The sequence below is a fragment of the Saccoglossus kowalevskii genome, chromosome 5 (genome assembly GCF_978046115.1).
Source record: "Saccoglossus kowalevskii chromosome 5, keSacKowa6.1, whole genome shotgun sequence".
NCBI classification, from domain to species: Eukaryota; Metazoa; Hemichordata; class Enteropneusta; family Harrimaniidae; genus Saccoglossus; species Saccoglossus kowalevskii.
The window spans coordinates 6013475-6038852 of record NC_140645.1 but is presented as its reverse complement, the minus strand read 5'-3'; the positions used below and the strand labels follow the sequence as shown (position 1 = coordinate 6038852).

General features: G+C 37.6%; 1 protein-coding gene across 2 annotated transcripts in view; it reads left to right on the top strand.

Annotated features, from left to right (window-relative positions):
* The first annotated feature begins 1579 nt into the window (after positions 1-1579).
* LOC102800469 (sodium-coupled monocarboxylate transporter 1-like) overlaps positions 1580-25378 on the top strand; it is a 66055-nt gene continuing 42256 nt past the window's right edge. Inside the window, exon 1 of one of the 2 annotated variants that reach the window (XM_085499078.1) lies at positions 1580-1951. In XM_085499078.1, coding sequence (XP_085355204.1) covers positions 1601-1951 — 351 coding nt within the window. In that variant the 5' untranslated portion in view covers positions 1580-1600. Of the gene's footprint in view, positions 1952-14865; positions 15311-25378 lie in introns of those variants that run through there. The other variant, XM_085499077.1, reaches the window with a different exon arrangement.

Genomic DNA, 25378 nt, shown 5'->3' with positions numbered 1-25378 from the left:
ATAAGGACCATGTGAGCTTCTTTATGTTTGGTAACGATAGCGAAACCTCGTCCGCCATCGTGACTAATACTGGTGGAATGAATTGAGCTGAAGCTCGATTTGTACACACTTAACCAACTAACTTATTATTACTACATTGAGACGTAATACGAATTAACATTTAATTGAGGCCAATTCTTCGACTTGCAGTGAATTGTGCGTCAGTCCCGGTCACGCGGTACGTCAGCCCCGATCACCGGTGCGTCAGTTTTGATTACGCGGTGCGTCAGCCCCGATCACGCGGTGCGTCAGTCTCCGATTACGCGGTGCGTCAGTCCCGATCACGCGGTGCGTCAGTCTCGATCACGCGGTGCGTCAGTCCCGATCACGCGAGCATGGTGTTTTTGATGCGCATTTTATTGTTTCTTTTTTGCATTTCTAATCATAAAAATTGAATCTACCTAATTGCACCTAATAGTCGTAGAATAAATTCATTAGCTTTTCAGTTAAATGTATTCCCATTTTCATGTAACGTATACTTTTTGAAGGACTGAGGTTGGCACCCCATCTTTTTTCGCATTTCAAATCGCAATAATAATTTTTAGCGTTTAGTCTATTCAGTGTAGGAATCCATCGGCGGAATACATTAGAGAAAATCGACATGTCTGAAAATTATAGAAATTCCAACATAGATAGTGTGTCTGTCTATGTGTCTTCAATATGCTATGAATTTATCATCCGATATGGTATGTTTTTTTAAAAACTGTTATGAGTGACTTCATGAAATATATTATAACGCGCCCTATGACGTCATGACTGTCAATCAGCTCGAAAGACATTTACTTTACTAAGTAATTGTATACAAATTAAAACAAGAGAATTATTTCTCTAGTGGTATGCCCGACAGTCATTATGCTGTGAATAGTTGCGTCATCCTGCGTAACAAGCGTCACGCGCCAACCTGTGGTCCCTGCTGCCTGGGACTGATTATGTCATGTGTTATATAGCATGCCCTCATCCAGCTTTGGTTGGAAGATCCAATTGAAAATTAAAATGAGATTCCAATTGTATTTCATACCAATGCTTATCAGGCAGTGACACAATTACAGGACAAGTTTCTGTAGTTCAAGTTCAAGTTCAATTCCAAGTTTTAAGTTTCAAGTTTCCCAGTTTCACCTAATACAATAATTCATAATCATTGTTTTGAGTGTGGTGAGTTGTAGGAAAGCGGTATAAAGAGTAATTCTAATTACAAAGCATGATTTTGTTTTGTTTTTGTTGATCTGCATAAATACATAATTTAGTTTTTTTATCACAAATAATTCATAACGACTGCTTTGACAATATTGGAAGGAATACGATTTTTCAAAGTTTATATTTTGTTGCTCTTGGTCCTACATAAATCATAAAGATAATTTTAACAGTGATTTTAGTGACAAGTGGCATGGGTGGAGCATTGAATAACAAGAATCCATAAATAAACTATGTTTACAGATTATTCAAATGCTAGATGGGAGATTAAAATATTGTAGATATCTAAATATACCATTGCAGGTATAACATTTAACGTATAATGAAATACGATTCAAATAACGCAGGCATCGTATTTTAACCAAGCACTATGACAGCAACAGGAGAAATTTCCCGATTTCAGCCAGCCGACTACGTAATCATGGCATTAATGTTGGCAGTATCCATAAGTATTGGCATCTATCATGCTTTTTGTGGTGGAAAGCAACGTACATCAGCGGAATTTCTATTAGCCGATCGCCAAATGTCACCAATACCTGTAGCCATGTCTTTAGTCGCCAGTTTCATGTCAGCCATCACTATTCTCGGGACACCAGCAGAGATATACATACATGGCATAATGTTTTGTTGGTTCGGATTCACATACGCCATTGTTCTAGTGATCTCCGCCTATATATTCATGCCTGTGTTCTATTGTTTACATGTGACCAGTGCCTATCAGGTAAGTTTACTCCAGTGTTCCATTGTTTGCATGTGACTAGTGCATATCAGGTAAGTTTACTCCTGTGTTCTATTGTAATCTTACCCTTCCCTGCCCGCCTCCTTACCAATATACTTTATCCTTCCCAACTGGCTCGCCAAGATACATTTACAATTTCCTTCATCCAACACCACTATAATTCGTCCTGATAACTCGCCACTATACCCTACACTTTCTAACTGGTTAGCAACAACAATTCCTATGTTTCCCACACCATGATACCTCATTTTTCCCAACATGCTCGCCACGATACCACACCTTTCCCCACTTCTGTACCACAACACATTACCCCTGTCTAGCCTTCCATACCACGATACCACACCCTTTCATATCTCTGTACCACAATACCTTACCCCTTCGTAGCCTTCCATACCACGATAACACACACTTCCCTACCTCTGTACCACAATACCTTACCCCTTTCTAGCCTTCCACACCACGATACCACACCCTTCCCTACCTCTATACCACAATACCTTGGCCCTGTCTAGCCTTCCATACCACATACCACACCCTTCCATATCTCTGTCCCACAAAACCTTACCCTTTTCTAGCCTTCCATTCAATGATACCACACCCTTCCCTACCGCTGTACCACAATACCTTGCCCCTGTCTAGCCTTCCATACCACGATACCACACCATTTCATATTTCTGTACCACAATACCTTACCCCTTTCTAGCCTTCCATTCAACGATACCACACCCTTCCCTACCTCTGTACCACAATACCTTGCCCCTGTCTAGCCTTCTATACCACGATACCACACCTTTCCCGACCACTGTACCACAATACCTTACCCCTTCCTAGCCTTCCATACCACGATACCATACCCTTCCCCACCTCTGCGCCACAACAGCTTACCCCTTCTTGGCCTTCCACACCACGACACCAAACCCTTCCCTACCTCTGTACCACAATATCTTACCCCATTTCTAGCCTTCCATACCACGATACCAAACCCTTCCCTACCTCTGTACCACAACACTTACCCCTGTCTAGCCTTCCATACCACGATACCACACCCTTCCATATCTCTGTCCCACAATACCTTACCCCTTTCTAGCCTTCCATTCAACAATACCAAACCCCTCCCTACCTCTGTACCACAATATCTTACCCCTTTCTAGCCTTCCATACCACGATACAACACCATTTCATATCTCTGTACCACAACAGCTTACCCCTTTCTAGCCTTCCATACCACGATACAACACCCTTCCCCACCTCTGCACCACAACAGCTTACCCCTTTCTAGCCTTCTATACCACGATACTACACCCTTCCCCACCTCTGCACCTCAACAGCTTACCCCATTTTAGCGTTGCATACCACGATACCACACCCTTCCCCACCTCTGTACCACAACAGCTTACCCCATTCTAGCGTTGCATACCACGATACCACACCCTTCCCCACCTCTGTACCACAATACCTTACCCCTTCCTAGCTTTCTATACAACGATACCACACCCTTCCGCACCTCTGTACTACAACAACTTACCCTTTTCTAGCCTTCCATACCACGATACTACTCCCTTCCCCACCTCTGTACCACAATACCTTACCCCTTTCTAGCCTTCCACACCACGATACCACACCCTTCCCTACCTCTGTACCACAATACCTCACCCCTTCCTAGCTTTCCATACAACGATACCACTCCATTTCTCGCCTCTGTACCACAATGCCTTACCCCTTTCTAGCCTTCCATACCACGATACCACACCCTTCCCTACCTCTGCACCACAATACCTTACCCCTTTCTAGCCTTCCACACCACGATACCACACCCTTCCCTACCTCTGTACCACAATACCTCACCCCTTCCTAGCTTTCCATACAACGATACCACTCCATTTCTCGCCTCTGTACCACAATGCCTTACCCCTTTCTAGCCTTCCATACCACGATACCACACCCTTCCCTACCTCTGTACCACAATACCTTACCCCTTTCTAGCCTTCCACACCACGATACCACACCCTTCCCTACCTCTGCACCACAATACCGTGCTCCTTTCTAGCCTTCCATACCACGATACCACACCCTTCCCTACCTCTGTACCACAATGCCTTACCCCTTTCTAGCCTTCCATACCACGATACCACACCCTTCCCTACCTCTGCACCACAATACCGTGCTCCTTTCTAGCCTTCCATACCACGATACCACATACTTCGCTACCTCTGTACGACAATACCTTACCCCTTTCCAGCCTTCCATGCATAAATACCAAATCCTTTGCTGCCTCTGTACCACAATACCTTACCCCTTCCTAGCCTTCCATACCACGATACCACACCCTTCCCCTCCATTGTACCACTGGCAATACCTTACCCTTTTCTAGCTTTCCATACCACGATGCCACATCCTTCCCCACCCCTGTACTACAACACCTTACCCCTTTCTAGCCTTCCATGCCACGATACCAAGCCCTTCCCCACCCCTGTACCATAATACCTTACCCCTTTCTAGCCTTCCACACCACAATACCACACCCTTCCCCATCCCTGTACCACACAATACCTTACCCCTTTCTAGCCTTCCATACTACGATGCCACATCCTTCCCACCCCTTTACTACTACAACACCTTACCCCTTTCTAGCCTTTTATACCACGATACCAAGCCCTTACCCACCCCTGTACCACAATACTTTACCCCTTTCTAGCCTTCCACACCACGATACCACACCCTTCCCCATCCCTGTACCACACAAGACCTTACCCCTTTCTAGCCTTAAATACCACGATAACGCACCCTTCCCTACCTCTGTACCACAACACCTTACCCCTTTCTAGCCTTCCATACTATGATAAAATACCCTTCCCCACCCCTGTACTACAGTACCTTACCCCTTTCTAGCCTCCCATACCACGATACCACGCCCTTCCCAACCTCTGTACCACAATACCTTACCTCTTTCTAGCCTTCCACACCACGATACCACACCCTTCCCTACCTCTGTACCACAACACTTACCCCTTCCTAGCCTTCTATACCTTATCTATTCCTAACCTATTTGGGTAGGATTTGCTCAAAATCGTTTACAGCCAACTCACCTCACCAAGTGAGATTTGCAAAAATATTATCACAGCAGCAAAACTTATTTAAAAAAAAGATTTCATTATGAAATTTTGTTTGTTGAAATACATTGGGATTATCAAAATTTAGAGTTTCTGCCCATCTGATTCAAATTGAAAAAGGTAAGTATAATGTACCAGGAGAGATACACGATTGTGTCACCTCTGTTCCTGTGATACAACATATCTCTAAATCTAGAGAAAACGTATTGAACGTTTTGTTTATTTATTCTCCAGCTTTCAAAGTTCGAGCAATTTGTTTTCTTTTCTTTTTTAATTTAAAGGGCGGTAGTCGTCGCACTGCGCATGTGCGACATTTGTGTTGATAAATATTGATTTTCCCACAATCCAATGCGCTCGTCTAATGGAAACCACAAGTATGAGGTTTGACGCCGGTATCCCTCAATACCTTCCAATCACCTAAGAAATACCTAATTAAAGCTTGGTAACGTCTCATTTTGTACTCGTTGATCTGTGCAACAGCCAAAGTCGCCATATTTGTTTATATGAGACCCATACATCTCGTACAAGCGTGGCATGACGACTACCGCCTTTTAACACAGTTTTTTTAAATATTTTAAATGGTTTTACTTCATTTGTGTGATTTCTATTCCCCTTGGTTTGACCTTACGCAACATATGTTGTGTACTTCCCAAATAAATCCATATGCTACAGTGGAATAAGTTGACAACGACACAGAGCCAAGAATACCAACCAAAAGCGACCTTGAGCTAACCTAACATGTAGGCCTGAGTGGCGCCCTCATCGGCCGAATGGCACCAGACCATAATAACTCATTGTCTCTCTGTCTGTCCTTGTGGAGATAAGCTCCAACATGGTTGCATAATAGCTGCAGACATCTAAAATACACTCAAACTATAACATTGGGTTTGGAGCACCGCGGAGGGCGCAACTCACGCGACCTTGTCAGGCTAACCTAGAGCTAGATCGCTAAAACCAGGGTTAGACCACGTGGTAGTCGTACTGTACGTAGATTGGTCCAGCAGTCCAGATATGCAAGTATATTTGTAATCACATACTGTAGTATAGTGGTTGGAATGAGCGTTCATGGAGTAACTCACAAGTAACAACACATCATGACAAATGATTGTTCAGTAACCCTTGGTCACCTTTACAAAACTTGAATAAATGAGAATGTCTGGGACTTTGTCGGTGGTCGGATATATGGTTTTTGATTTTCAGGCTGGTGAAAATACCTTGCCCTTTCCCACCACGATATCCCAATCCTTACTTTTTACATTCGTAAACATACACGCCAGTCAATGTTAACGCCAGTCAGTGTTAACGCCAGTCAATGTTAACGCCAGTCAATGTTAACGTCCATCATATTCGCATAAGCTGCCAAACGACCTGTGAAGTTACTTCTGGCTAGTAACCTCAACCTTACAGACAATACAGACATTATATTGAGTTTTTAAACACGACGTGCATTGGGTACACATAATTGTGTAATTTTCCATTGAGGTGTTTCTAAAAAGGTGAGTTTCTATAGCCTGATACACCAAGCATATAATAACAGGTAACATTAAACATGGTAGATACTAGTAAGGGCTTTTACATTTAAAATTTTATATTTTTTTCCCGCGCTGTCTTTGTTGTACATTTGTATTTTTGTGGAATGTGCTAACATTTTCCCTCCAAAATCTTGCAATCATTTTTTTTCTCTTGGTGTCTAGCGTGCATTTTTTTTTTAACAAATCTCCCCCAATGGTTTCACATGGTCGTCCCCTAAATGGTAAGACAGGAAGGCGTGACTGTGCGTATTGTCAACTACGGAGAGATGTATGTTTGCTTTAATTTATTCTACCAATGTTTCTTTGAGAAGAATGTGACTATTTCTCCCCTCTGTTTTTTTGTTCATTGTAACAGTGAATGGTGTCTACATAGTACACACTGATGCACATTCCCTCTAGGGAGCGTGATTTATGATACCTATACAGTATATATGTGGTCGTCCTTGTTTACCTTCTTGACGGGCGGGGGTGTGCAGTGGCTTGTTGGTAAGAACCTGTCATTTGTACTCGAAGATAAAATAAGGGCTTGTTCGCTAATGTTGTTATTAAATACATGTGTGGTGTTCTGTTAATAAAACAACTTATAGGCAATATTAACGCAACATATCGTGAGCGTGTGTTCATCTGCGAATGATATTTGTTATCAGACGTTCTTATACTGGTGACAAAAATGTAAACATATGACGTCACAGTGCCACGGTTTATAGTTTCTATTAATTACAAAATACTCCAAAAATACAAATGGATTAATTGGACATATGTAACCGATAGATATTGCAGATTAAGAATGAATGACGGGTACTAACAAAAATTAGAATGTTACCGCATTTCCGAAAAGACGAATAGAAATATATGGCCACAGTCCCAGTACATTGCATTTGGTCGCATTTGGGTGAAGTTGTCTTTCATAGGATGGTTGTAGGAGTAGGGGGCATTCTTTCATAGGATGGCTGTAGTAGTAGGGGGTATTCTTTCATAGGATGGCTGTAGTAGTAGGGGGCATTCTTTCATAGGATGGCTGTAGTAGTGGGGGGCATTCTTTCATAGGATGGTTGTAGGAGTAGGGGGCATTCTTTCATATGATGGTTGTAGTAGTAGGGGGCATTCTTTCATAGGATGGCTGTAGTAGTAGGGGGCATTCTTTCATAGGATGGGTGTAGTAGTAGGGGGCATTCTTTCATAGGATGGCTGTAGTAGTAGGGGGCATTCTTTCATAGGATGACTGTAGTAGTAGGGGGCATTCTTTCATAGGATGGTTGTAGTAGTAGGGGGCATTCTTTCATAGGATGGTTGTAGTAGTAGAGGGCATTCTTTCATAGGATGGGTGTAGTAGTAGGGGGCATTCTTTCATAGGATGGTTGTAGTAGTAGGGGGCATTCTTTCATAGGATTGTTGTCGTAGTAGGGGGCATTCTTTCATAGGATGGTTGTAGTAGTAGAGGGCATTCTTTCATAGGATGGGTGTAGTAGTAGAGGGCATTCTTTCATAGGATGGTTGTAGTAGTAGGGGGCATTCTTTCATAGGATGGGTGTAGTAGTAGGGGGCATTCTTTCATAGGATGGCTGTAGTAGTAGGGGGCATTCTTTCATAGGATGGTTGTAGTAGTAGGGGGCATTCTTTCATAGGATGGTTGTAGTAGTAGAGGGCATTCTTTCATAGGATGGGTGTAGTAGTAGGGGGCATTCTTTCATAGGATGGTTGTAGTAGTAGGGGGCATTCTTTCATAGGATTGTTGTCGTAGTAGGGGGCATTCTTTCATAGGATGGTTGTAGTAGTAGGGGGCATTCTTTCATAGGATGGTTGTAGTAGTAGGGGGCATTCTTTCATAGGATGGTTGTCGTAGTAGGGGGCATTCTTTCATAGGATGGTTGTAGTAGTAGAGGGCATTCTTTCATAGGATGGTTGTAGTAGTAGAGGGCATTCTTTCATAGGATTGTTGTCGTAGTAGGGGGCATTCTTTCATAGGATGGTTGTAGTAGTAGGGGGCATTCTTTCATAGGATGGCTGTAGTAGTAGGGGGGCATTCTTTCATAGGATGGTTGTAGTAGTAGAGGGCATTCTTTCATAGGATGGTTGTAGTAGTAGATGGCATTCTTTCATAGGATGGTTGTAGTAGTAGAGGGCATTCTTTCATAGGATGGCTGTAGTAGTAGGGGGCATTCTTTCATAGGATGGTTGTAGTAGTAGGGGGCATTCTTTCAAAGGATGGCTGTAGTAGTAGAGGGCATTCTTTCATAGGATGGGTGTAGTAGTAGGGGGCATTCTTTCATAGGATGGTTGTAGTAGTAGGGGGCATTCTTTCATAGGATGGCTGTAGTAGTAGAGGGCATTCTTTCATAGGATGGCTGTAGTAGTAGGGGGCATTCTTTCAAAGGATGGCTGTAGTAGTAGGGGGCATTCTTTCAGAGGATGGTTGTCGTAGTAGGGGGCATTCTTTCATAGGATGGTTGTCGTAGTAGGGGGCATTCTTTCATAGGATGGTTGTAGTAGTAGAGGGCATTCTTTCATAGGATGGTTGTAGTAGTAGGGGGCATTCTTTCAAAGGATGGGTGTAGTAGTAGGGGGCATTCTTTCATAGGATGGGTGTAGTAGTAGGGGGCATTCTTTCATAGGATGGTTGTCGTAGTAGGGGGCATTCTTTCATAGGATGGTTGTAGGAGTAGCGGGCATTCTTTCATAGGATGGTTGTAGTAGTAGAGGGCATTCTTTCATAGGATGGTTGTAGTAGTAGGGGGCATTCTTGCATAGGATGGTTGTAGTAGTAGGGGGCATTCTTGCATAGGATGGTTGTAGTAGTAGGGGGCATTCTTTCATAGGATGGGTGTAGTAGTAAAGGGCATTCTTTCATAGGATGGGTGTAGTAGTAGGGGGCATTCTTTCATAGGATGGTTGTAGTAGTAGGGGGCATTCTTTCATAGGATGGCTGTAGTAGTAGGGGGCATTCTTTCATAGGATGACTGTAGTGGTAGGGGGCATTCTTTCATAGGATGGTTGTAGTAGTAGGGGGCATTCTTTCATAGGATGGTTGTAGTAGTAGAGGGCATTCTTTCATAGGATGGGTGTAGTAGTAGGGGGCATTCTTTCATAGGATGGTTGTAGTAGTAGGGGGCATTCTTTCATAGGATTGTTGTCGTAGTAGGGGACATTCTTTCATAGGATGGTTGTAGTAGTAGGGGGCATTCTTTCATAGGATGGTTGTCGTAGTAGGGGCATTCTTTCATAGGATGGTTGTAGTAGTAGGGGGCATTCTTTCATAGGATGGTTGTAGTAGTAGGGGGCATTCACGTAGGTCATTGTATAATAGCGCCCAATGAAAATGAAATACACTACCGTGACCATTCCTATAAATTGCGCTCTCTCGTGACGAACTACATTTCAGTGACGTCAAAATTACGTAAGTGAGTGAAGGCAATGTCATTCAATTCGACAACCCTGTGTAGTTGTTTAGTTGTGTCGTTATCTTGAATATAGTAAAATTACCAAAAGATACCGGTGCTTTGGACGGCTTTCATGTCAACCATTTACGTCACAGAAGTGCTTGGTCACTAGAGGGCGCGACTTATAGGAAAGGTTTGGCTGGTTCCCGCCTCAAGTGTCATTGGCTGTTTCCCATCTCAAGTGTCATTGGCTGGTTCCCGCCTCAAGTGCCATTGGCTGGTTCCCGCCTCAAGTGTCATGGCGTACCTCCACAACTAATAAATGTGTGTGAGGGCGTACCAAGCCACAAGAGGCCGGTAACTAGTAATGATTACATCATTCTGATTGGTCCATCACATTCTCATTGCTTGTTCTATTTCCCTTGGTTACCTTACGTCAGCGCTTACGCTCGTGGCCGCTCAGGGGTTTCCTTTTACTTTCGAAAGGTCTATTCGTCTTCTGTAATACCTGGATATAGCCGGAGACTATGGCGTGCATGCCTTGCTCGATATTCAATTCATAACCTAGAAATGCGAAAGGAGATTAGTTCCCTTCTTAATTTTGATTTCATGAATATTTTTATTGGTTCGGATGAGATTTGCATAAACATAATTATCATATTTACGTGTAGAATGACTGATGAATATTAATTCCAATGCACTACTCCCTGTAACCGATACAGAGATTACTGTCACATTTCACGGACAGGGACTACGACATTGCCACATATGTATCCATACTATTCAATCATATGCTTCAACTCCAAGCGTTTAAATGAAATCGACGGACCACTTGAGTCTAGAGGGCACTGACTCCATAACGAGCATTCAAAACAGTTGATAACTAGCAACATTTTATTTTATGTTGCTGTTTTTTTTATTTGTATAGAATGAAAATCTTGTTTTTAATGATGAGGTCCGGTCTAATGTCACTATTTTCAAACTTGTATTTCACAAAGACGATGACTATTTACTTTTACACATGTTATAACCCTAAACACACTTGTTTTCCCTGGATTTTTGCATTTTTACGTGTCACTCAGAATAAACGTACGAAAACTAGACAATATTTACCGTCTATTTAACAGGGTGGACGTTTCGGTCGCGAATTTTAATGGCGGTCGTTTCGGTTGCGGTTTTTAATGGCGGACGTTTCGATCCCGGACGTTTTGAGCGTTATTAATATTAACAATTGAAAGGGTCGCCGAGGGACTGTTTAGGTTTAGGACATCGGAATAAACTGGCAAAACTTAAGTTGTATGTATGTATTTATCTAATTAATTTCGTGATACAAGTAGATTATTGTATGGTTAATATTCTATATAACTGCGTTCGTGAATGGGAGGATACCAAGCTTTAATTTGATAATTTCTTTGGTGATTAGAAGGAGTCACGGGCGATAATCCGTACAAGTGGCGCCCGGGTCAAAACTCGTGATTTCATTAGTCAAGCGCATTGGATTGTGGGAGAATCATTATCAGGGGCGGATCTAGGATTCTGGAATAGGGGGCCGATAAGTTGGCTAGTTCGCGTGCGCCGATCACGCGAAGCCCTTGCGGGGGGGGGGGTTAAAATAGGGGGCCGCGGCCCTCGGCCCCTCTAAATCCGCCTTTGATTATTTATCAACACAAATGTCGCACATGCGCGGCACGACGACCACCGCAATGCCCATTCTGAGATGTATTCAGTGCTAGTTTTGTTATTTTTCTAAAATAAAATAATGTAATGTGTGATGTATTGTATAACCTATATAATTATTATTTAGTTTCTGTAGACTTTAAATACATCTGGTATGGAAGTGTAATGAACAATCATGTCATATTTATCGATTTTGAAATGTTGTATTTTGCATGGTATTTAAAATAGACCTACACAACATAAAATTGAAAATCTTGCAATTTTTTATGTAACATTCCAACTAATAATTATTTTAAATTGTATTAATTTATACAAAAAAGGAAATGTTTAGCAGTCAAATGTATGTATGAGACATAATGTGTCTGAGATTCAAGGAGATAATTTAAGATTCTACGAATAAATTACCACACGTTAGGATTTCCTCTGATTTGGTCATTTATCTCCCAAACAAATCTGGAATGCTTTGTTATTGGTGTAATATCTGAGACGCCTTTGTGAACGAATTGGATTAAACGGTTGATGTACACTGTGCCAACTTAAGAAAGTATAAAGTGAACAATTTGCATAAAAGTTATTTCTGTGCTTCTAGTAATACTCACTATGGAAATCTTAATTTGCTAGTAGTTAGTATGATACAGTAGTTAGCTTGGGGCATTTAACATTTCAATCAAGTAGAAAACCTAGCTGAATAAATATTTGATATTAAAACATTAAACATTAAATATGAAGTTAAAATATGTTCACTGTTTACTAAGTCAGATGGCCATATTGTATCATTGTTCACAAACAAGCGTCTACCCATGAACCTTTGCGTTTTAGTGTGTGTTGTTAGCGTCGCTTGGGACCCAATTCCCGCTGTTATTGTTGTGTGGCTAATCCTATACAAACTCAAACAAAGTAGACAAACAAAGTAGCCTGTAGGATGGAAATGGGTCGGCAACCCCTTATCTTCAAAATATACTGCCAAGCAGTTAAGTATTACAAACATCTAATAACTCTTGACTACAACAACTTGGCATACGATGCACTGAAAGAAATGAAGAAAAATAATTACCCGGGGTCATGGTTGAAGTCATTAGAAGACAACTTAAAAATATACACTAAATGTAATCAGAGAATATTACACTAACACATGGAACAATGACAATAAAAGAGACGACGCAAAACTGCGCACTTACATAAAAAACCACACTAGACACGGAACATTACCTAAAACACATAGATAAGACATTACATCAAAATACTAGCACAATTTAGAACAAGTAGTAACAAACCTGATAAAAGACAGATTATGCACCCACTGCCAGAGATAGAGGATGAATTACATCATTTACTAGAATGTAAACTGAACACAGAACACAGAGATGACATATATAATATTCTTAAAGAAATTAACAGTGATTACCAAAACTTAAACAAAAAAGAACAATTTAAACTTGTTCTACAGTCACCAAATTCAAACCATCTTATCATTCTCTGCAAATATTTAGTTAAATATAAACAAGACTAATTCTTTTATTTTGTCATTTATTTTTCTTTTATATTTTATACATATTCTGTGCTGCATACAGATATACTTACATATCACAGTATTTTTTATATTTCTTATATTATTAATAATAGTCTAGTATTTTTGTCGTTCATCAATTTTGAGTTCTTTTTTAAATAAATTTTTACATTTCATGTACTTTTATTATTTACTTTATTAATCTGAAAACCTAAAAAGAAATGTTAACTTTTTCTTTACGGTATTGATAAAGCATTATTCTATTCTATTCTATTCTATTCTATTCTATTCTATTCTATTCTATTCTATTCTATTCTATTCTATTCTATTCTGTTTACACATGTATACTGGTTGATATTATTCCACGTTTTACACAATTTTATCATTTGTAAATATAACTGTCGGTCAGATTTTGTACAATAGCACAAATGTGTGAACTCTCCTTGAAACAGAAGCTAGCCAAAATTGGTCACGAACCTGGTTCTCATTCTTAAATGCTAGCCGCTATGTTCTTGGTGGGTTTATAATCGCAACCAGCAAGTTCAACGAGAGTGTGAGAATGTGTTAATATAAACGCTAGAGTGTAATGCCCTTGAAAGTTCATTTCGTGATGAGCATGGTCATTAACATAATGTAACACTAGGCAGACTCTCATCCGATTCGCCTACTCGGTTGTAAACAATATTGACACGTGACCCTATTGATGGATGGGATTAGCATCTTTGACAGCAAATCACCGCACTCAGGCTGCAAACTAACGGTGCATTCTCTTCCCGTGGAGCTAAAAAAAGATCCCCATGATCTTTTCTAGCTTTTTCATCTGGTCTCGGCATCTATTGGTGTATGGCATGCATGTACATGGGGAAAACAGAGAACTATCGAAGAGTTTTCGATGGCAAATCGTATGATGAGTTCAATTCCAGTGGCTTGTGACCGCCAGTTGTATGTCAGCAATAACATCACACCAGCAGAAAATTATTATATATATTGTTTGGAATCTCTTGTGCCTTTGTCATGATCCTACCCGTCAAGTTGTTCATGCTAATGAATGAATGAATGAATGAATGAATGAATGAATGAATGTGACCTAGTAACTAGCAACATGTTTAATCAACTTGAAACATCACAATTTGAATGAAGAGTTGTGAACCAAATAAACTTTGATAAAGATCACTGATAATTATAATCTAGTTTAAATTCTTTATTAAAAATCACATAAGTTATTCCCCTCCCTGTGCTCACACCAATTTACCATATTTAGGTGTGGAGTGATAATATTTATTTATTCAACACTAAAACGAACTACGGTGAGTTGTTATATGGTCATATAACAATAAAAATAAAATAGAATAAGATAAACTAAACTACACCAAGATACAATAAAGTTAATCAAATACACAGATCTACAAATGTCCATGTTGTGATCAGCTACAGTTCATCCATCAGCGGGCCGTGAATACGCATAATTACATACACTTCACTGTTGTGCTGCCGTGGCTAGTAGATACATCTAGGATGTTAAAATCGTGTATAGCAAAATAACAGTCACCGCGCTTTACGTAAGAGCGGAGTGTCCTTGAAAGTTCTTTCGGAGAGGGGGCATGTTAGAGGGTGTCATTAGCATAATATATTAAACTCACTTTCGATTGGCTGGTTACTTTCAATCTCATGGTAGTAAACAATATTGACACGTGACTATATTGATGGTTCAGTGTGTGTGTATGTTTTAAAGTGCCTTGCACAGCAAAGCACCACATTGTCAATTAACGGTGCATCCTCTCCCAATCATGACTGCATCACCAGATGTACCTGGCTTCTCCATCGCCGACTATGTTATTTTCGGGCTGTTACTTCTGGTCTCGGCGTCTATTGGTATATGGCATGCATGTACAGGAGGAAAACAGAGAACTACGGGAGAGTTTCTGATGGCAAATCGTATGATGGGTCCAATTCCAGTGGCTTGTTCTCTGACCGCCAGTTTTATGTCAGCGATCACCATTCTTGGCACACCAGCAGAGCATTACATTCACGGTTGCATGTACTCCTTGTTTGGAATCACTTACGCCCTTGTCATGATCTTGTCTGCAGAGTTGTTCATGCCAATATTCTACAAGTTAAAAGTGACCAGCGCTTATGAGGTAATATTATTAATAATTGTTCAATACTCCTCAACCACTTTAGTATGTTTATGTAGAGACCTTAGAACTCACGTTATTAGAATGAACATTCTAAGGTCTTTGGTTCATGGTGCCATTGGCTGTGTGTCCATTCTGTGAATTTGTATTCAAGTTGTATAAGGTGTTTCTTTGTGGACGTCAATTTAATTTGCATATGAAACCGGGCCATAACAAGCTCAAACCATGGCGGTGGAGATTGTTTTCAAAACTTTCTTTTGACTAGTAAACAGGACAGGCCTTGACTAACTGGGTGTGACGCGACCTTTGAAAATTTAATAACACGAATATTCATCATTAAAAGGGAAAGTGGGCTAGGAATGTAATAAGAACAGTCGGAAACAGCGAGTGCACTGGGACACCGTCAGTCTATCACCGGGAGCGCACCGTAAAATCACGGAACGCCGTTGTCAATTACTGAGCAGAGTTACTGTTTAATACCCCGGGTAGTAACTATGGTGATATGAAAACTACGTCTTTTTTTGTTACATCTCCGCGTCCCTATTGTAATGCCGATTGCATTTTGTGGATAAATAAATAAATATATAGATAGATAGATATACACATTTTATTTGACAATCTGAATTATGTATCAAACTTTTAAATACCCGTATCTTTTGTATGTCTTTCACCATGAACACATTGCTATAAAACTACATATTACTAAAGTAGTCTTTAGTAGTCTGAGATAAAACGTAGCAGTCACGTGATGACTAAATGTCACCATAACCTGATTACGTCAAAGCGGAACATAAATCGACCATGAGTCCTTTTGCGTAGACCGTATTTAATATTTGTCCGGGCGTTGTTTTTTTACGAAGAGTAATACTTTTGGGCGAGTACTGTCTCAAAATCCATTCGGACGATCTTTTGGTGCACTTTTTTCATCACTATTTCAATCCATTATTACATAATTATTGCCTAAATATAATAGTTATGACAGAAAAAGAGGTATGTATTTACACATTGCAAATTCCTTTATCCAAATTCCTTTATTCCTTTATCGTCATGCAACGAAATCTTTTTACGGTCTATGGTGTTCTACAACCTAATGATAATACGATAATGCTGAAATTTACATTTTCATTGTCCGATTGCGTGGTTTCGTATTCGTTTACTCCTCTTTGTACGAATATTTAGAGGCAGTAAGCTGCAATATTGTATTGAGTGTCTAATAGTGTCAATCGTATAGACTATAAAATTAAAAACAAATATGAAACTGAAACACAAAAATGAAAACGAGAAACTTTGCTAATAGTAATTAACCACAATAAAAATGTAATACATAAATAGTAAGTCAGAACCCACATCAGAACCTACTTGCACCAAATTTACTCTCGCCAAAATCTATCCTCATTCATCGATCTGAAATTTGACTCAAAAACAAACCAAGCCCATACACCGACCCAAACACTATGATACGCATATTTTTTTGATGCTACATGTATTTACTGTTATGCTATTTACTGTTATGCTATTTACCATGTCATTGTGCACAAGAACGACAAAGAAAGATTTGAAGAATACTTTTCTTATTCCAAAACCCACGCTATCACCAATGATCTACCCTTGTCTGTTTCAAGCGAAAGTGTTCACTAGAACCCTTTTTTTAATTTGGTGATATAATTATTCTCACTAACCTCCCAAATACAAAGGATGTAAACTGCTTGTATTTTGCTGCACACAAGGATGACCTTTTGACCTCTGCTGGTTGTATACACACAGTGCTCCCTGTGTGGGAATCAACAAGGTCAATACACTTATAGCATGTGGTCGCTATATATGGTTGTTTATTCATAAATTCAAAAATTATTCAAAAAATAAGGCATTGACAATGAAACAAAATGAAAAAGTTCTATTATCTTACTATGTGACCTAGTTATTAAGCTTGGTCTAGGGTCTATGAAAAGATTTACCCATCATGCAATGGACCCTGGGAGCTAGCTTTTCATGGTAGCATCTGCAAACACAAGAGTCCTTATATTTCTAATCGCTTAATATTCATTTAAAAAATGAATACATTAATGTACAAAAAGTACATAAAAATAAAGCTGAGGTTAAGCCCTTCAAAAAATATAACTATCTGGAGCAATCCTAAAACATCAGTTTTACTAATCACACAATAAATCCTGGAGCTGGTTTTTCATGCAGCTTTTATTCATCATGGTAACATCTGCAATTGCAACACAACAATTCTTATTTTTTACTCACTTAACATCCATTAAAATGAAAGAAAATAGATACAATGCACACAAAAAACCAAGAAAATCAAAGAAAGCTTAGAAAGAACTCCCATGTGCTGAGAGTATTGGAGACACATTAAATATAACTCAAAATTACTTATCAGAGATAGCGATAGTGATGGAAAAGCCGAAAACTAATAATGCAAATCAGAAAATTAATATGAACAGATTTTAATGGAAAACTAATGAGGTCTGCGCAATTCAACAAACCATCTATGTACCAAGTTTTATTGAAATGTGATTGGAACCAAAACAAATTATAAATTATTATGCTAATTAGGGAATTAATATAAACAGATTTTAACCCCAAACTAATCAGGTTTGTACATTGTCCTAGAGCATATTTGCACTGAGTTTCATTGAAATGGAATAATTAGTACTTTAGATATCAGTGTGATAGCTTAAAAGTGGTTAATTATGTAAATTAGTAATTAATATGTACAGATTTTAACCCACAATTGTCTATTGTCCTACAGCATTCATGTACAAAGTTTCATTGAAATGTGATGATTAGTACTTGAGAAATCAGTGTGAAAATTAATTAATTATGCAAATTAGGTAATTAATATACACAATTATTTACCCTAAAACTACTCAGGTCTCTTGATAGTCCTAAGGGGTCTATGTACCAAGTTTCATTGCAATGTGATAATTAGTACTTGAGATATCTGTGGAAAAGCTGAAAATTAACTAATTATGCAAATTAGGTAATTAATATGCACAAATATTTATCCCAAAACAATCAATCTCTGCATAGTCCTTGAGTATCTATGTACCAAGTTTCATTGAAATGTTATCGTGGATGCTTATCCACGTGTGTGTTTCTCGATTCAATTATATTTGTTGTTGTTTAATTATAGTTATTATTTTTCATTCATATTTACTTTGTATCGATAGACAACCATTTTCTGTATTTGTTCGTTTTCGTTTCATTCGATTCCAAGCATTATTCTCTGAGTTATGTCTGTTAGAAGCAGTTTCATGCTTCATTTCATCTCACAATACATGTATTCCTATGACAAAGAAGCACAAATCAATTTATTGTAAGCCATTTACGTAATGTTCACAAACATGCCTTTATCACAGCGAACGCAAGAGAAGTCGCAACTTTGTAGCGGATTAAGCCGAAATGTTTATTCTATAGTGACCTTCTCACATGACACACCAATCATAGCGTTTTTCCTCCAATTTTAAAATCCGCGGTGTAATCCTATTAACCCTATATAAAGGGTGTTTTAGTGCATGTTTAGTGTGGATTGTTCTAATTGTACAATGATGCCAGACTTGTCTTCCGAAATAAACGACGTATTACAGTCTACCATAGTCTCTTGTGTTATCATTACACAATCACAGTGCTCACAGTTTTTTTTGGACCTGATCGAATGTGTGCGATAGACAGCCACAAATGTAATGCTTACTACTTGAAACATCAAAAGCTGAAAGTTAATTAATTATGCAAATTAGGTAATTAATATGCACAAATATTTATCCCAAAACAATCAATCTCTGCATAGTCCTTGAGTATCTATGTACCAAGTTTCATTGAAATGTAATGCTTACTACTTGAAACATCAAAAGCTGAAAATTAATTAATTATGCAAATTAGGTAATTAATATGCACAAATATTTATCCCAAAACAATCAATCTCTGCATAGTCCTTGAGTATTTATGTACCAAGTTTCATTGAAATGTAATGCTTACTACTTGAAACATCAAAAGCTGAAAATTAATTAATTATGCAAATTAGGTAATTAATATGCACTGACATTACCTTAAAAACTATCAGGTCTGTGCAGTGTCATATGACATCTATGTGCCAAGTTTCATTGAAATGTGATGATTAGTACTTGAGATATCAGTGGAAAAATCGAAAATTGACTAATCATTATGCAAATTAGTAATTAGGTAATTTTTACCAAAAACTAATTAAAACCAAGCATTAGTTCAGAGCATCCATGTACCAAGTTTCATCAAAATCCAATAAGTGGTTCTTTAGATATCAATGGAACAGCTAAAAATTAGCTTATTATCATGCAAATTAGGTAATTAATATGCATGAAATTTTACCAAAACCTAATCAAATCTGCGCATTACCCCAGAGCATCTATGCACCAAGTTTCATCAAAAACTGATGTATGGTTCTTGAGATATCAGTGGAACAGACGGACACACATACACATACACACACACACACACACACACACACACACACACACACACATACAGACACACTAACCTCAAAGACTCCCATTTTGTGCTTCGCACATGGGAGTCAAAAAGAAAAAAATGAAGTGGGTTGAAAAAAAAAATGGAAATCTGTGATATATGTTCTGAAAATATGGAAGATTATTGTAATTCCATATGCGATGTTGTCCAGATTCAAAACAGATTATCAAATATTAGCCTGTCAGCAATGCATTCGCTGGTATTTGACCTAATAAACAGGCGAACAATTTATCATAATTTTTTGTTTTGAAAGTGCTGTCTGTCTACATTCACTTAATACCCCTATGTCAGCATGTATGTGTTTAATACATGCTTCACTGTTAGAGCTAGTAGATACTGTAGAATACTTTATTTTAGCTGAAATTAAGTTTCGCTGAAATGAATTTGTGGGTCTTTTATATGGATTTTATTTTCACTGATTTCTGTCAAGTTGAATGTCAAGTATAGGATAAAAGGTATATTCGTTGGATTTTATTTTCACTGAATCATTCTTTTAGCAAAAATATTGAAAATAAAGTATTTTACAGTAGTATATTCGCTGCTCCCAGGAACAAGAGTGGCCAACTCATGTGCCAGACATTTCTCAACTCAGATGTTTTGCTATCAAACATTACAGTTGTACATTGTATAACATTGTTGACCATATATGGCATCACCTATGGTATCTATGTAAGTGTATGCCCTACTAATAAAGCAAATAAACTTGTTAACAATAATAATAATAATAATAATAATATCATATTTAAATGATGAACAGTCTTCTAATAAATGAATTTTCAAACTTCTCTTAAAAATATCTATATTGTTAGACTGACCAATAGAGAGTGGTTCATTCCACAAAAGGTGGCATAGAATACCAACTGTACATTTTTGTGGTAATTTTGAATCTTGTCTGTTCAATAAAGGAATGATGCATGTTCCTGACCTTAGGCCACAGTGACCCAGTGTATATCGGTCAACCAAAGGCCACAGTGACCAGGTCATATCAGTCAACCAATTCACATAAATAAGTTTGAACAGAATTATTCAAATTTTGTCACACAGTCAACAGTACTTTAAAATCATTTTTTTCATTTGATGTATTGTTTGTCATATATTTTTTTTAATTTATGTAACAGCTGTATTCTCATTGCAGCATATGTTAACACAGTAAAGTTTTCGATCTGCCAATATAGGTATTAAATCGTAAATCACCAAGTGACACATCTATTGAAATCCAGTTACATTAAGTAGATTATAATTCATGTCAAAACAAGTTGGGACATAACAACAATTGTTAACAATTTTCCGTGATTTTATTTTATATTTAAACATTGCACCTTTGACTTTTAATAATCAATTGACATAAACTATAAATACCTGTAATTGTTTACCTTTATTAACTTAATTAATGTAGAATTTATATGGTAACAATGAAACAGCATTGACTAATAATGATTTATTTTGTCACATGCAGTCATCCATACACTGAGGTGTGTAAGAAAGAGATGTTTGTGAATAATAATTGTTTGCCAATCTACTTTGAGTTTGAGTTTGTCCCTCCAATACACAGACCATTATGATGATTTATATATGATTTTGTACTGGATATTTTCATGTTACACGTAATACTTTTATTTGTATTTGTGTGGGAAAATAAAGCTGCATTTTTTGACATATTTATAAATTTGGGGCTGAAAGCAAGAAATAATTACATACATGTAAGCATGAAGTTCTGTGATGTAAGATGTCACAATGAGAGCAAAACAGACTGATGTTGTGGTGTTTGGTAAATGGATATTAAAATGTACAGATTTGTCCACTATTTACCAGTCTGATTTGATATCAGTTTTGTCCACTATTTACCAATCTGATTTGGTAATCAGTTGTAGTCTACTATTTACCAGTCTGATTTGGTAATCAGTTTTGTCCACTACTTACCAGTCTGATTTGATATCAGTTTTGTCCACTATTTACCAATCTGATTTGGTAATCAGTTTTGTCTACTATTTACCAATCTGATTTGGTAATCAGTTGTAGTCTACTATTTACCAGTCTGATTTGGTAATCAGTTTTGTCTACTATTTTTATCATTTTTTTTTCTTTATGCTTTTTGTCTCTTTACTTTTTATGTAGTTATTTTTCTTTTACTGGTTTGTAACCATTTTCATCCCCTCCTAGGATGTTGTGTGTTAATAGATAAATAAATAAACTGTTTACCAGTCTGATTTGGTAATCAGTTTTGTACACTATTTACCAGTCTGATTTGGTAATCAGTTTTGTCCACTATTTACCAGTCTGATTTGGTAATCAGTTTTGTCCACTATTTACCAGTCTGATTTGGTAATCATGCAGTTTTGTCCACTATTTACCAGTCTCATTTGGTAATCAGTTTTATCCACTATTTACCAGTCTGATTTGGTAATCATGCAGTTTTGTCCACTATTTACCAGTCTGATTTGGTAATCAGTTTTATCCACTATTTACCAGTCTGATTTGGTAATCAGTTTTGTCCACTATTTACCAGTCTGATTTGGTAATCAGTTTTGTCCATTATTTACCAGTCTGATTTGGTAATCAGTTTTGTCCACCATTTACCAGTCTGATTTGGTAATCAGTTTTGTCCACTATTTACCAGTCTGATTTGGTAATCAGTTTTGTTCACTATTTACCAGTCTGATTTGGTAATCAGTTTTGTCCACTATTTACCAGTCTGATTTGATAATCAGTTTTGTTCACTATTTACCTGTCTTATTTGGTAATCAGTTTTGTTCACTATTTACCAGTCTGATTTGATAATCAGTTTTGTTCACTATTTACCAGTCTTATTTGGTAATCAGTTTTGTTCACTATTTACCAGTCTGATTTGGTAATCAGTTTTGTCCACTATTTACCAGTCTGATTTGGTAATCAGTTTTGTCCACTATTTACCAGTGTGATTTGGTAATCATGCAGTTTTGTCCACTATTTACCAGTCTGATTTGGTAATCAGTTTTGTCCACTATTTACCAGTCTGATTTGATAATCAGTTTTGTTCACTATTTACCTGTCTTATTTGGTAATCAGTTTTGTCAACTATTTACCAGTCTGATTTGATAATCAGTTTTGTTCACTATTTACCAGTCTGTTTTGGTAATCGGTTTTGTTCAATATTTACCAGTCTGATTTGGTAATCAGTTTTGTCCACTATTTATCAGTCTGATTTAGTAATCAGTTTTGTCCACTATTTACCAGTCTGATTTAGTAATCAGTTTTGTCTACTATTTACCAGTCTGATTTGGTAAATCAGTTTTGTCTACTATTTACCAGTCTGGTTTGGTAATCAGTTTTGTTCACTATTTACCAGTCTGTTTTGGTAATCAGTTTTATTCAATATTTACCAGTCTGATTTGGTAATCAGTTTTGTCCACTATTTATCAGTCTGATTTAGTAATCAGTTTTGTCCACTATTTACCAGTCTGATTTAGTAATCAGTTTTGTCTACTATTTACCAGTCTGATTTGGTAAATCAGTTTTGTCTACTATTTACCAGTCTGGTTTGGTAAACAGTTTTGTCCACTATTTACCAGTCTGATTTGGTAATCAGTTTTGTCCACTATTTACCAGTCTGATTTGGTAATCAGTTTTGTCCACTATTTACCAGTCTGATTTGGTAATCAATTTTGTCTACTATTTACCAGTCTGATTTAGTAAATCAGTTTTGTCTACTATTTACCAGTCTGATTTGGTAATCATTTTTGTCCACTATTTACCAGTCTGATTTGATAATCAGTTTTGTTTACTATTTACCAGTATGATTTGGTAATCAGTTTTGTCCACTATTTACCAGTCTGATTTGGTAATCAGTTTTGTCCACTATTTACCAGTCTTATTTGGTAATCAGTTTTGTCCACTATTTACCAGTCTGATTTGGTAATCAGTTTTGTTCACTATTTACCAGTCTGATTTGGCAATCAGTTTTGTCCACTATTTACCAGTCTGATTTGGTAATCAGTTTTGTCTACTATATTCCAGTCTGATTTGGTAATCAGTTTTGTTCACTATTTACCAGTCTGATTTGGTAATCAGTTTTGACCACTATTTACCAGTCTGATTTGGTAATCAGTTTTGTTCACTATTTACCAGTCTGATTTGGTAATTAGTTTTGTCCACTATTTACCAGTCTGATTTGGTAATCAGTTTTGTTCACTATTTACCAGTCTGATTTGGTAATCAGTTTTGTCCACTATTTACCAGTCTGATTTGGTAATCAGTTTTGTCTACTATTTACCAGTCTGATTTGGTAATCAGTTTTGTTCACTATTTACCAGTGATCACTTTTGTCCACATTTACCATTTCATTTGTAATCAGTTTCAAAAAACATCCGAACAACTGATGAAATTAAACCCTTGTTATTCAGAGAATAGAATATCATATAAATACATCAGAGTGTTATTTCTGGTTTGAACTCAGCTTTATGGTCTTCATTAAATCCGTATATATGTATTATTATATCTCAGTGTCTGGGATACTTAAACGTCAATATTCCTTTACTGCCATGATTATATAGATAAGTTGTCCCTTAAAAAGTACTGTTGCTTAGAAACTATGACATCTATTCAACGTAACAGGTCAAACGCATTAAACCATACTAAGAAAAGTGGATTAATCACCAACTTTGGTCAACCTGATCTTTTTTAAGACCTGATCTAGATTGAGTACAAAACTATCACTATTTCAATGCAAATATGACATTGGGACTTTATAAGCCCTTTGACTAAATTAGGTGGTCTAAATATTACCTAGAAAGGTTATCCTAGTTCCCGTTCTAAATATTACCTAGAAAGGTTATCTTAGTTCCCGTTCAAAATATTACCTAGAAAGGTTATCTTAGTTTCCGTTCTAAATCTACTTTTATATTACCAGGGGTATATAGCATCCCTAAATACAATGTATTGTCTGTAAAAGAAACCATAGACTTTGTTGTCATGGTAAATGTTTATTTTAGGATGTTATCTGCCAAGATAAATTGTCCTACATCAGGTATGACTTAAGGCTCTGTCCTTCCTGTTATTCTGCATTCATATACCGTAGTTATATAAATGAACAAGTTAGATTTATCCCAACAATTTGTCAATAAACTAATATTCAGACTGAGAAATATAACATAGAAGCCTTGCAGACTGCGGACAACTCGAGCAATTCCAACTCTTAAAATCTTATTGTCTATGAAGTGTGGTATGTACAATGTGTTCACACACAGCACATGTTGTTCACTGATTTGAATGTTAGGATGACCTTGCCTGTTTACATTATGACCTTGTTTACATCCTCCATCCCCTAATTTAATGAGTTCAATAACTGGAAAGAAAAAAACAACTTCCAGGTGTGTTTCTCAGAGAGTGGGATTTTTTTTTTGGGGGGGGGGGGGTTACTATTAAAGCATCACCACCAGATTTTCTGGCCCAAATTTTTCTGCACTTTTTTTATCATTTAATGAGTTCAATAACTGAAAGGAAAAAAAACAACTTCCAGGTGTGTTTCTCAGAGAGTGGGATGGGGGGGGGGAGGTTACTGTTAAAGCATCACCACCAAACTTTCTC